The following is a 14,149-nucleotide window of genomic DNA, read 5'->3' as shown; positions in this document are numbered from 1 at the left end:
AATTTAAATCAATATCCATAATAAAAGCTTGTGAATCTATCCTCGTGGCCAATTCCAAATACCGTAACAAAATAATAACACTTTTCATTGTACTAAGTTATCTATATAAGGCTACAAGTTTGTTACGCGGTTTTATATAAAGTAAAATATCATTTTTACAACTTGGTAAAACCAGGATCCACTATAATATATTTTGTTATATAACAAAATATCGACTAGATGTTATTAAAAAAATTGAACATTAATATAACTGCATCATTAAAACACACGATACAAAATATAATAATACATCATGTCAATAATCTTGATATGATTGATAAACATCAAAAACACTTTAGTCAAGATAGAATATAACAAGAAAAAAATGATTTAATTTAATACCAAGGGCATAAGAAAAGTTTTCCCTATGACGCATACAAAGGTACTATATATTCGGACACGTGATATGAAAAAAAAATACCCCAGACATATTCTAGGTTATATCGCTGTTACTTATTCGCGTATTATATCGGAACATTTCATATAAATTTGATGATCAATAGAATCATGACAGATGAGACGTTTGGGCCAGAAAATATAATATATAATATGAATGTGGTCGATTTATACGAGTTATATGAAAATCCTCCAACAAAGGGCCAACGCGTGGACGATGATTCACGATTTTATTTGAGAGGGTGCGCGACGCGTCTCACCCCTACGAACGGGCGGCGGATACTGAACACCGCCCCCTATCGGAGGGCGGGGGATGAAGCTTCGCGCGTGCGCTCCCGGCGCCGCGACGCTCGGACAGCTTTCGACGGTGGAAATGAGGGGTTGCGATGCACGCGTACCGGTTTTAAAAATACCGGGTATTTTAAAAGACGTTGAACAAAGCCTTCTGCTATCATATTGTGTTACTAAATATACCTAAATGTAAAATTGAAAAATGTCATTTCATATTCCATTTGCAGCAACATTCCATTGGATTTACAATAATAAATGATAACGTTGGTCTATGAACTGTCTCAATTTTATCACTGAAAAGCAAGCTTTTTCATGCGGGCCAAATCAAATAAGTACGTATATATTTTTTGGAAAATTATCAAAAGTACAAAACAATAAAATCTTTTTCATTAATCGACATAATTATAAAAAAAGCCCTACTGGACCGCATAAAATCATTTTTTCTACTGTTTTCAATATTATTTCTTTGTTTTTATTGTTATGTTGTGAATGTCTTGAAATTGAATTAAGTATGTAAAGTTCCACTTCCAAGCCTTCATCCACTGAATGTAAAATGAAACCCAAATTTCTCAACAAAAAAAACGAAAATATTGACTTCCAATGAAGTTGTTTTATCTCACTATGTAAGTATGTACTCTTACGTCTAATTATATCCCAACTTCATCGTCTATTTTTTTATTATTAAGAAAACAAGCTTTTCACTCCACTACCCACCACGTATACACGAAGATTTTTTAAATTACGCATATTTCCGTTGATCCAATAAGAGTATTAAACATACCGGTATTGCAATTTTCCTACACTAACCGCAACCCCTGCCGGGTTAACACTGAGCGAAAAATACCCCTGCGTAAAACCTCCGATACAATATTTGCCGATTAACTTGACTATTAAGTAGGGGAGGGTTAATTCGGGCCAAGGGGGTAATTAAGAACAAAACCGTTTGATTTTCGCCAAAGATTACACGCTGTAAAAATGCTGTAACTAAATTGGATCGGACGTAGATATACCGTCCGATACGAAAAAAGCTTTCAAAATAACAACAGTTTCTAGCTCTACGGGAAGCAAGTTGCTACGATGCGGGGTCTACGCCAAAAACGTAGCACGACTTATAATATGAAGCTAGGTATGCCTAACTGTTGACAATAATGTCTGGTACTACGTTAAATTGAAAGTTACATTTTCTAGAGGAGGGCAACTACACGTTTTCTCCTTTTTCATGGTCCATAAATAAATAAAGCCGTATCTTTTATTTGTGCCACAGTGTCTGCCACTTTTCTGACCGTATAACATGCTTTGGCCCCATCATGAACACGTTTCTCCCAACTTATACTGTGTGCGTTCATAAAATGACGTATAAGTACAGTTAAAAATATATTCTCACCAGTGATAAGAGTTTATAAATGGTCGCATAGAAGCTAGACTTCTTCTTCAATCTCTTTGTCAATATACCATTGAAAAAAACCTTTGGTCTCATCTAATTGTAGTAACTACCCATCACATTGGTGCAGCCGAGAAATGAATCTTATTAACAATCCTATTAGACAATACCAACACAATGAAATATTTTTATTTTTCAATATTCCTTAGTGTCCAAACTCACGGTGAATTTAAATGTCAATAATTTCAGATTCGCGTATAACGTTAAACGGCACAGATCGATAAACATGTCGAACACGATTTTATAAGTGGACATACAGCACGTGTAACCACGTTGAGACTACTGAATTTACTATTACTATGAGCCTGGAGAAGGAAACCAACTCCCGCAATTGTTAAATCAATCAATTTAAGGTGTTAAATCGATGAATGCGGATAAATTGAAGCCGCTAAGCATATTGTCGGGTCCGACGCCCTGTAAAACTTTAGGGAATTTTCAGCCACCCACGAAGGTAATGAAAATACCCTGACATGGATCGAAACCCCACCGGTGCTTCTCGCGTCCCGTTGTCTATACAATGTGATTGTGTATTTTGTTTGCTTATCTCTACATTGTCGCAGACATTATGACGCCATACGAGTGAATTAACGAATGGGACAGGAGTAAGAGTGCTGTGGCGCGACCCCGCGATAGCGTTAATACATTATTTTTAAAAGCCCCTCCATTGTAGATACCCAAATGTCATACTGTAGGTACGCATTGCCAGTAGGTTTTTTCTGGGTAACATTATCCTTTTTCTGTCACTAAAAAAACACCTCAAACGAAACACGTATGCTTACTGTAAAGAACGAAAAGTTAACCTCCATACTGCTGAGCTTTAAAAGTCCTAACTGGACTCGAAAGAAAAATGTTCAAACAGACTCAGAGTTAAGTTTCAGAGCAAGGATGAATTCGCCAGGCAATGATTTGTATGCACGGCGCGACGTAGCAGCGTCTGGCGTAGCAAATAGCGATGAAGCTACGAGTGTGCTACGGCAGTATTATATAATTTATGGTCGTTTCATGAATTAAGAAACTGCAAGCTGTGCATGGGTGTTGCACAACGATGGAGATGCGGTTCCCTAAAATATAAGTAATCAAACGGTTGTTTAACCTACTTAAAACATATATTTTATGTTTGAGTCATGGCCGGAAGTCATTTGACGCTTTCGAAATGTGGTGTTGACGCCTAATGCTTCATATTTCTAAGTCAGAGTACATGACAAATCAGTTGATCATCCAGAGACTCCAGATAAAGTAACGGCACTCGACAATATGCCTGAAATGCAGTCTGCATTTTTTCATTATATCATTACCATGTGGTACTGGGAACTTCTGCTGATGATATCATGGAATAAACACAGAACCTATAGTGCAGAAACTGATCAATGAATGAATGAAAAAATCAATGAAATACTGCAGTCTGTGGGCCTACGTTGGAAAATGCGATTCTTCGGGAAAACGGGTTCATCATTTCGGCGGTGTGCCACGTTAGGAGGCGAACCTCGATGAGTTGGGGTAAACAGGGAAAATAATTCACTGAAAACCCCGTAGCATTCGCCACAAAGCTTGCAATGGATAGGGAAAGACGAAAAACCTGATCCAGAATTCGGCTGTATTCCAAAGTTTTCGCGATCAACAGTCATGGTGAGGAAGAACCTGCTTATTATTCCAGTAAATATAATAAGGCCTAAACTTCTTTTCAGCACCTCAGTTTCAAAAATATCTGCATATAAAATAGATATAACGTAAATATTAAAACACTCGCCCAGGATCCGACGGACGTGAGATCGAATTCCACTTAATCCAAAAATATCAAGGATTTATTTAATAATATTTAGGTATGTTTCTGTGGCTATTCCAAGTTACCCACGCATTTTCAATGTAGAATGTTAAATTCTTAATTAGTTTATACCTATTATTCATCAGTCTAGAATAAAGCATACATCTGTAATGCTGTTAACTGTCAATCATTGGTGGAAAGGCATTGTATTAATCAAAATCACTTTACAATGACACTGAAGCGGGCGAAACCGGTCCTGATCACCATTAAACTATGTGGAATAATTATCTACTACATACTGTGCAAATTAAGTGTGGTCGAGCAAGTGGCTAATATCCATTTCTCGTAAAAACAAAAATCCGTTAATACAACAATTTCCACTCTGTGTAGGCCCATAATTTATGATCATATATTCATCATATACAATAGTTTGTGATTTATTTTAATTAATAAATAAAAAAAATAGCTTCATTAAACATATTGTTAACATTCTAATGAACCACGATAAAGTAAGATTACATTTGAAAATAAATTAGTATGTGCCGCAAACACAGAATATAACTTCAAATCAGGCGTAACAGACAGCGATAATATTTCTTCACAACGTTCGAGGATACAATATTCTCATCTCGTATAGTCTGCGGCGACTTAACACCGACCGAAGTTATTATTTCTGAGCCCCGCAAAGCATAGAAAATTGCTCAGCGGAAAACGGTGGAGCGTGAAAAGTGGAAATAGGTTTTCCACGGCAGTGCCTATGAGCGACTTCGTTGTGTTATAAAATTGGGTAGCATTACGACAATTCTGTGACCTCATGCAGAAATACATTATATTATTACGCTGACGCCAAGTGGACGGGCATGGCTAACTTAATAGTTACCAATATTATCAATTTTTGCGTTTGGACGCCTGAATAGTATCTTGGAAAGTGACTCCATATAGTGTTTTTTAAGCGTAAAGTATTTAACAAATGTGTACTACCAGTGCTCACATAAGCGTAAAACATGGACTCTTAAATCTTAATATAAGAAAAATTCAAAAATCATGTCGTGCACAACGCGGAAAGATCACAAAAGAAACCGACGGATACGTAAGCAGATGAAATGGTCAAAGGCAGGATATGTCGCTCGGCGAGTGGACAACCGCTAGACAGATGCTGTCATATAGTGGTACCCATGAGGCATTAAACGCCCGCGGGGACGCTATAAAACCCGCTGGATTAGACGAAGTCATAAAGCTCGATGGATGTACGTGGCAGCGAAGAATACCAGTGGATCGACCTGGTTGACGATGATGCCGATTATCAATGTCTATCAAGGTTCTGTACTCGGTTTTCCTGTGTCGGACTCTCCATTTTTTTGTCATATATGGCCATCAGGTAAGATACGGAAGAGCTTCCTCCATAAGACCAATTCAATAATGCAACAGGATTTCCACTGACAAAGGCTCCGCGTGTCGCTGGACCCATGCCGAGTCGCCCAAATCACCCTGTTCACGATATTCATCATGATATGACGATATCATGGACGAAACATACAACCAATGCATGGATACAGCAGCTATGAAAAACTGGCGATGTATGCTTGCATAGTATTATGCGATTGTTCTGACACACTGGATAGAGGCCCAGAGGGCGAAAGCCGATAAGGTGTAGTGTGACTAAGTGAAGGAATCCACTGGTAGATAAGCAAATCCATAGCATCTACCACAAGACTTACAAAAGATATTGACTTATAGAGAAAGCAGATCAAGAATTCGACAGTATTCCAGAGTAATAACGAGTCAAAAATGGCGATGAAGTGGAAGAGAGTTAAATAAAATAAAATAAAATATTTAGTAACTAAGCAATGCACACAACTCAAGCATTATTGCTACAGGAATCGTCTGTTTAACCGGACATTACAAACAGATATAACACATTTACACATTTCTACAATTTTACATCAATGTATACGAAATTAAACTAAATAAATTAGAAATTAAAATCTCTTGATAATGGCCTCTGCAACGAGCCCGAAACGTCGAGTAAAGAAGGAAGAAGGAGACACGGTGAAAACCCAAGAATATACTACGATAAAAAACAACCGTGAAAACCTCAAACATTATATAAATAAATTAGCATTGTTTTATAAATTTGTGTACAAATTATCAGTTGACAGTGTCCATATATCATGTGGTCCTGAGCCTTACTAAATTATGGGTCGAATTCAATTATACATTGAATAATAGAAATGCCAATGGCATAGTATGTGCATACGAAGATGTTCCCGTCAGAAATCAAAGAAACTCACGTTTCGCGCAACAAAAAAAACTTTTACCATTTTACATAGCCAAGTTTGAGGCATCTTTAATGATGTGAACTGGCGAAACAAATTTGTCTGAAAGCATATCGAAAATCGCGCAAATGCGAGCAGTTCTCACAAAAATCAAATATCAAAAGATCAGCCAGTCGGAGGTTTTTTTTTTTTTTTTGAAAAGTTGCAAATAATCTTTTGGAATTTATTGCCGAAGGTAGACCCAATTATAACTTACCCCATTCGTCTTTGATATCGACAAAAACTAAAAAACCGACCGGCAAAAATATATTTTCGTGTTCCTAGATTTATCGCTGCAATGATGGTTGATATCGTGAATAACTTAAAGTTTAGTCCAAGGGTAAATAACCGTTCGGTGGACCCTACATGTTGTGAGGTAAATATCTTAACATACTATTTTTTACGTAGATGACGTAGTATACATTCATTCTGTTGATTGAAAAACAACATGTAAACTTCGTCCATCCAAAGCGGGACATAATCGTCAAGCGTAAAGAATAAATCAAATAGATTTATAGATTTTTGGTTTACTTGCAATACTTAGTAGGTGGGTACGGTCTCTATATTCGCTCTAGAAACACCTATCCCAAAATTAAAATATAAATATATCGTCTAAATTGGCAAGGTTCAGTCGCAAGCTATTCGGTAATAATCTACTCAGATGGTGAGACGAGAAAATGAAATAATTAATATTACAAGCATATCGTATGAAAAACGATCTTGAAAAAGCGTGATTTTTTCTTTATAACACTGAGAATTAACCCTGTAAAATTTAGAATATACATACCTTTGTTGAACATACACAATTCGCGAACATCTCGGAAACAAATTTGGTGCCAGGCGATAGTCGAACCCGCATCCATCGGATTTCGGACAATGTGCTTCATCAATTTAGCCACCTGCACCCTAGCTAATTACGACGAAATTAACTAATAGTCACGCAATTGATTTGACAAGAAAATTTTGCTAATATCAGATGGATACGAGTTCGACTCCCGCCTGGCGCCATATTTTTTCATTTATTTTTCTAATATTATACTTGTTAAAAAAGAGATCCAGAGATAAAATAAATATGTAAAAGAGAGATCCAGAAACTTAGAGTAGCACAACGTGGTATGGAGAGGTGCATGCTGGGCATAACGCGAAATGACAAAAAGAGGAATGAGTGAATAAGGAAGCAGATAAGGGTTTGCGATGTAATAGAGTTCATTCAAAGCCCCAAATGGAGATGGGCTGGACACATAGCTCGAAGAAGATACAATCGTTGGACAAATTTAGTCATCCAGTGGTATCCAAGAGGTACAAAACGTCCGCAAGGTAGACCTAGAGGCCGCTGGATCGATGGAATGATAAAGTTCTGGGGAAGTACGTGGCAACGCAACGCACAGGACCGAGAGAAGTGGAAGCAGCTTGAAGAGGCCTTCATCCAGCAGTGAATAGATTCAGGCTGATGATGATACTTGTTATAATAAGTATACCTATATGTTTCTGAATTAGGTTCTTATATAGTATGTCCAATAAAGAATGTTACATTCTTAAATCTTGTGAATAAATTATTCGTTTAATAAAAAAATATGTAGTTATTACAATTTTTTTCTGGTTAGATAATTTAAAAACGATAAGTACCTATACATACATAAACAACAAATTTATAAAGTGGGAACGAAGTTTGGGTGAGATACGCGGATACCATTTTTTCTCCCCGTGCGCAAAAGGTAGTGTGAGGCCTCAGTGCCAGCGTTTTGCGCAACTCAAACGTATAACCGTGCGTGAAAATGTTCGTAGACAATGTCTTTTTTTGGTTATACATTTATACGGTTATATGTTTGAGTTGCGCAAAACGCTCAACGCTGCGCCGAACGCTGCCACTCAGGACGTACACGTAGACGGGGATAATAAGTATCGTCTATGATCGCTATCACCAACAGTATTTACATAACATGCTACCCACCCGCTGTTTCAAGTACACTTTCGGTTACCCGTCAGAACTATAGAACAAACCGGCGAAGGTACAATCCTCAACCATACGGTCTGTTAAAGCGTGTGCAACACAGTTCAATAAATTGAGATTGAAACACTGCGCTGACAAGGTAATGTGCACCGTATGAACAACAAGACACCGGCGAATAGAGTAATGTCGAGCAATCCAAATAGGACGCAGAATAATATGTATCGCTGGCCAGATGGAGATACTTGGGATACCACATTGGGCAGGCGGAGAGTTGTTGGAGGAAGCTAGGATCCCACCTAGGTTATCACGTTTCTAATGATAAATTATATGTGATATCAGCAAATTATTTTGTAGGTTTATAAGGACATGTCGGGATAATTAGTTATTAGACGATATTCTGTTTGAATCCTCTAGTGTGCCGATCAAATTGAGATAATAAACCAGAATGAGCTTATTCAATATTAATTGCTAAAACAGTTCGGCCAGACGGGAGTTACGTCGTAATTCGGGTTAAATTAAACGAAATATAACTATGTAAGCAGACACGCGAAAAGAGAGCTATGGCTGTATTCAATATGTGCAACTGGACTATCTAATTAGCAAACGGCAGTGGTATGTGCTACACTCCACCAGCGCAGGGAACTAACTGGCTTACTCTACTCCTACTGGGTGAGATATAACAGGCTACATTATAAATATACGTGATTTTGATAGTGCAAAATCACGATAACAAAAATTACTTGATTACAACGTTTATTATGTCGAGTGTGCAAACATATGGGATAAACTTAGTCAGCTGACTGCAGAACTATTCTAACTCACATTAATTGAAATATTTTAGGGAAGTGTTCTTTGAAACAGCGTACTTAAGTTATTTATTACTTCCGTCGTGTAAAGGTAAAGAATATGTAATTTTCAATAGCCGCGTCTGTATGATAATAATATGCATTACAGTTTGTCACCTAAATGTTACATGCATTCAATATTGAGGGCAGTCGGGACGTTTCGTTATACTTGGGTTTTATAGCCGTCATAAAGTTCACTGCTTCAAAACCTTGGCGATGGATTTTACATTTCTATATATTAAATCTGCTATCAATTCACCGGTGCTTTTGGGGGCTAGAGTCTTGGCAATTGTGAAGAGTAACCAAGGTAATAACAACTCAATAATCCCGTCACGATACTTGCCACTCGTAGTGGGTACAGTGGCATAAGGCATAAAGCCCACCAAAAAAGCGTTCGGTGCGCTCACTACTGAGTAGGCCCCCTCCCACCCGCGCATTACCCTTCATCTATGTAATAAGGGGCTCAAGGAGCACAAAATAATTATTATTATCAGCGTCTCTCATAACAGTCATAACAAAGCAATAAAAATATTATTAAATTTCTCGGGGCTTGTAATTAATATCGGACACGCAATAACTAAACAAAGAGTTCATTGTTATTAAATAATGGCTTCTCGCCCGTTTATCGACGACGCTCCCAGGAGCGTGATTTTGCTCGCCGTGTTCAATGAATGGACTACGTTGTATTTTCGTTAATTCGTATCGCTGAGAAGCCAAAAACGATGACTCATGGGGCACGCGGGCACTATGCGTCGTCAAATCCAGTGTGCACTGGCGTATTTGATTACGTTGTATTTTCGATGATTCACATAGAAAATGCGCGAGCGCCCCGTAAGCCTGCTTTAGTGGACTTTATGCCTAAAGGAACATTGTTTCGTGAGTCTAGATACCTTTTAGCGTACCTAATGAACAATGTAATACCATTTGAAGATATGCTGGGAGTGTCGCAGGAAGAACTTCACAAGAGTCTATTTGTGAATGGCGTGCACTATTGCCCAAAATATATTTGCATTTAATGATATTATTAGCTAGACTTTAAAATGAAGAAAAACTTTACAAGGCTTTAAAGTGTTTAAAGGATTACATGAAAGCCGTAGCGAAGAGTGACTTTTGGAAATAGGCTGAGGACCACATATTCATGATTGACTAGGTAATAGGTACACATATCGTGGAATTAAGAAAATAGATGTGTTGAGATTGAAAAAATATTAATTAATCCCTGAACAAAAAAACATGAGTATTTCAAAAAAAATGTCTGTAAATAAGACGAACTAACCAAAATGAACGAATTAACTTACAAACCTACAGCCAATTTATTTATTTATTATAGTTTGGTGTTTTAACATTTATGGATTGAGAATAAAAAATCGTTAGTAATTGCTAGATTTATTAACACGTGACAATGCGCGTGAAAATGTTTATTTTAATGCTTATCGTATCCCAATAATGATAAAAAATTGATATGAATAAAATAAACATCAAGCCACTGTCAAAACTCTAAAATATTAAGATAATCGCTGTCCATTTAAGGAAGCCAGGTCCAATATTAAGTATTCTCTAGTTATTAGATTTTTTTGTAAAAAAAAAAATACATTCGTATAAAGAGCTCTTCTGTTGCAGATTAATCTACAACGACAAACAATAAATTAGCAAGTGGCCCGTCGTTTGCACAGAGCAAAATGCAGATACGCTGGCTGGTTATTCGAAATAATATATTAATTAATTATTTATTTACGATTTAAAATTTAAAAAGCGCCAGTTAAAGAGAAAAAGTAACTGGTACGAACGAGAATAAGGCAAAAAATATGTACAACACATTACCAAACTGCGAGTGAAATCGCGCCGCTTCTCAAAGTAAACTATGGCAGGTGCCCCTTCACGATCCTAATTACTGAGTTATAGAATAGGTATAGTTTTACGTGATAACAATATATATATTGTATATACATATATCCAAAGATATTGCTAAAACATTACAAAATATCCTATACAATACTTATAGCAAATTGCCGTTGGTAAATTGCAACACATTAATATTTCATAACAAAATAACTGTCTATCCGAACTATTCATTCGGTGTTCTTCTGATTATCATATTACTGAAAGCTGCAATAAAACCGCTTTGAAATTAGTATGAAAAACAATGTATGTACCTACTTACATACAATATTATATTTAAAAGATAATAATATAATAAGGAACATAAAAAATACAGTTCTATTATTTATAATATCGTCTTCTCGTGCAATGTAATGATTCTGAACGCATACGCTTGTCGTAACACCGCACATAAACTAAGGGAAGTATTCTAATAAATAATATTAACGAGACGTTTTTTGTCTGAGGAAGATACGTCACAAGCATGGCCGCCACAAGAGGGGGCTGACAGGGCTCTAGCCTGGGGGCCCGGCATGGCGGATAGACCAGATAAGTGAGATAAACACACTTCACAAGTTTGCTCTCATAGTAATAAAAAAAAGTCGCCTGCGGTGCTATTTCACCTGAGGCTTTAACATTTTAAAACACGTGGTTTTGCAATGCAATTTTTGATTAAATGTGTGTCGATACTCGACAACCTCAAGTGGATTTATTAAAAATATTAAAAATCGTTAAAAATACTACACTGAACTTTTACCTGGACCACCATTTGAAAAACGCTAATCTAAACTTTACACTATCTTTAATCCTAGCAATAGGTAGGGGGGCCCGCCAAACATCCTGGCCTGAGGATGTGGGGGCCATGGTCACAAGTTCATCTGTTTTGTATATGTAAATTGAAGACAATATGCTGTTAAAAACTGTGGTCTTCTTTCCCATAGAAATGATAGGGAAGAAAACGTTAAACCTAAATGTTCAACATTAACTGGCAGATTGGGTATTATACGAATAAAAGTAATGTATAAAGAAACCAGCAGTGTAGAAGTAGTAGTCTCACGATGTTCAGGTACGTGGGACTTAATTATTTCTTCAGATTTTGAATCCACACTTGATGGCATTGCGTATATTCTTAGGTAATAAAATATAGGTGGACAAACACATTTTTTGACGGATATTCAAATTGTGCAGTTCTATAATAAAGCCATAAGAGTAAATTGTCATTTAAAAATGCTCATCGTCAGCGGAAACGTCGAGGGTCGTCGCGGAGGGATGAGTTCACCCAAAGGACACTGCGGATCTCTTAAAATCCCTTCATCAATGCGGACGGAATGCAGAGATCGATGGAGAGATATAACTAAGATATTTAAAGGATTCACGATCCTCAATATCGGGGAACACGAAAATGAAGAATAATATTTAAAAAAAATAAAAAATTATGGTATACCTATCTAATATCCTTATGAAACAGAGTTACAGACATTATGAAAAATAAATAGTTATGTTCTTTTCAAAATAATACATTTGGATAGATACCTATCTAAAATTTAAAATTAATTATTTATAGGTTATTTTTTTAGAATAATTCGAAGATTCGTGCATACATAAGAAAAACAGACTCATGCTACTATTGACTATTATGTATAGGTACTGTTCCGGATTTGCGTAGATATTTGCGAATTCGGCACAAGGTTTGACAATCGCCAGTGAACTAGGCGTGAAATGAGTCATCCACCTATTACAATGAGTAGGTACGTCGTATGTCATATCGACATATTTTTCAAAAGGTGATCTGACATTTATGTTATGAGGCTAATGAAAAGACTCTATTAATAAAGAGGAAACAAAATCAATACGGCACTGTGTTGTACTACATAAATAAGGCAAAGAATGAAAACAACGGACTATAATACTCTCACGTCAAATTTAAAGGTTATTAGCGATTGTACAAAAAAATCGGACGCAATATTTTAATTAATAAAAATATATGCTTTTGTGTCGGAATATCCGATAAAGCGTAACATGCGTTGAGGTAATAAATAAAAATAGACACACAGAGACAATAAAAATAACACAAATTGACTAATTTCACGCAAAAATAAAAAATAAATGAACTTGCAAAAAAAATAACATGCCAGAATTGAATACGAAATAGAATCAATACGAAGCACTTTTTCATGCAAGATTTTCACAGGGTTATTAAATGTTTAGTTGGCTTCTCAATATAATGCATTGTTGTGTTTTAAATTGTTCTAAAATCTACAAGAAACAAGTGCATAGAGTATCATCACTCACGGTGTGCGATCATCCATAACTTTAAGAACGACTGTCACCATAAGGCGGTATCATTAGTGCAGGATTTTCATTGATCTGGCGATGAAAAATTAACAAGCGTCAAGTAAATGTGCGGGTTTTTATCATATTCATCGTATATACAGAAATAAATACAAAAATATCAACACTTTTACCACTAGAAAGCTAAGAAAATGGCGATGTTGCGGACAGTTCCAAAACACGGCCGATAACTATTATATACATGTAAAATATTGTGTGGGATCCATAGAAGACAAATATTTAAATAACAGACAAGATTGAGACAATGATTAATGGTGATATAAATATAAAATTCTCACCAATTCTATATTGACAGCTCCACTACTACAGCAATTCGCGACTTTGTTCTGGAATCAATATTGCCAACTGAAAAGACACAATTCTATTGTTGTCATTCTATTATTTTACTAATGGGGATACTAAAAGTAATAGTTTAAACGTTTGGATTATATATATCCTGCGCATTGAATGGAATTGAGGTGTATTATATAAATACGCAGTCAAATTTAGTTATGAATGATGAGTTATAAAGTTTTTAATCAAAGTTACCTATCATAATTTCGCTACATTATTTTCATAAGAATTTTAGGACAATAATTTTATTAGACATGAGTAGGTATGTACTTAACAGAGATGCATTGCAATTGAAAATAATAATATTGATAGTGTTTATGGGTCTTCGCCATCATTTGTAAAAAAAATATCAAACAATATACATACTTACTTACTTATTACAATAATAGTAACTGTAAAAGTGGACAGAAGAGTTCTTACACACTTTAAAATAGACGCTTCATTAAAATATATTAATTTTCTACAATATGCATGACATACAATAAAATGTATAAAAATAGGAAGCTGACACTGTAGCGAACGTTTGTGGCGCTTCTAAAAAACGGT

At 36.0% G+C, this 14,149-nt stretch overlaps 1 protein-coding gene across 6 annotated transcripts in view; it reads right to left on the bottom strand.

The window, feature by feature from the left end:
• Positions 1 to 13,617, bottom strand: part of Klc (kinesin light chain) — a 185,361-nt gene extending 171,744 nt beyond the window's left edge. For 3 of the 6 annotated variants that reach the window (XM_085949052.1, XM_085949055.1, XM_085949056.1), the window contains exons 1-2: positions 13,549 to 13,617; positions 13,211 to 13,285 (exon numbers count right to left, since the gene is read on the bottom strand). In XM_085949052.1, coding sequence (XP_085805178.1) covers positions 13,211 to 13,251 — 41 coding nt within the window. In that variant the 5' untranslated portion in view covers positions 13,252 to 13,285; positions 13,549 to 13,617. The remainder of the gene's footprint in view (positions 1 to 13,210; positions 13,286 to 13,548) is intronic. The other 3 variants (XM_085949054.1, XM_085949057.1, XM_085949058.1) reach the window with 1 other exon arrangement.
• Between the last annotated feature and the right edge of the window lie 532 nt (positions 13,618 to 14,149).

Source organism: Rhyacophila brunnea, unplaced genomic scaffold (genome assembly GCF_057557595.1).
Source record: "Rhyacophila brunnea isolate RB1 unplaced genomic scaffold, BYU_Rbru_1.0 scaffold_21, whole genome shotgun sequence".
Taxonomy (NCBI): Eukaryota; Metazoa; Arthropoda; class Insecta; order Trichoptera; family Rhyacophilidae; genus Rhyacophila; species Rhyacophila brunnea.
The sequence above is the reverse complement of the archived record's forward strand: the minus strand, read 5'-3'. Positions and strand labels throughout refer to the sequence as shown.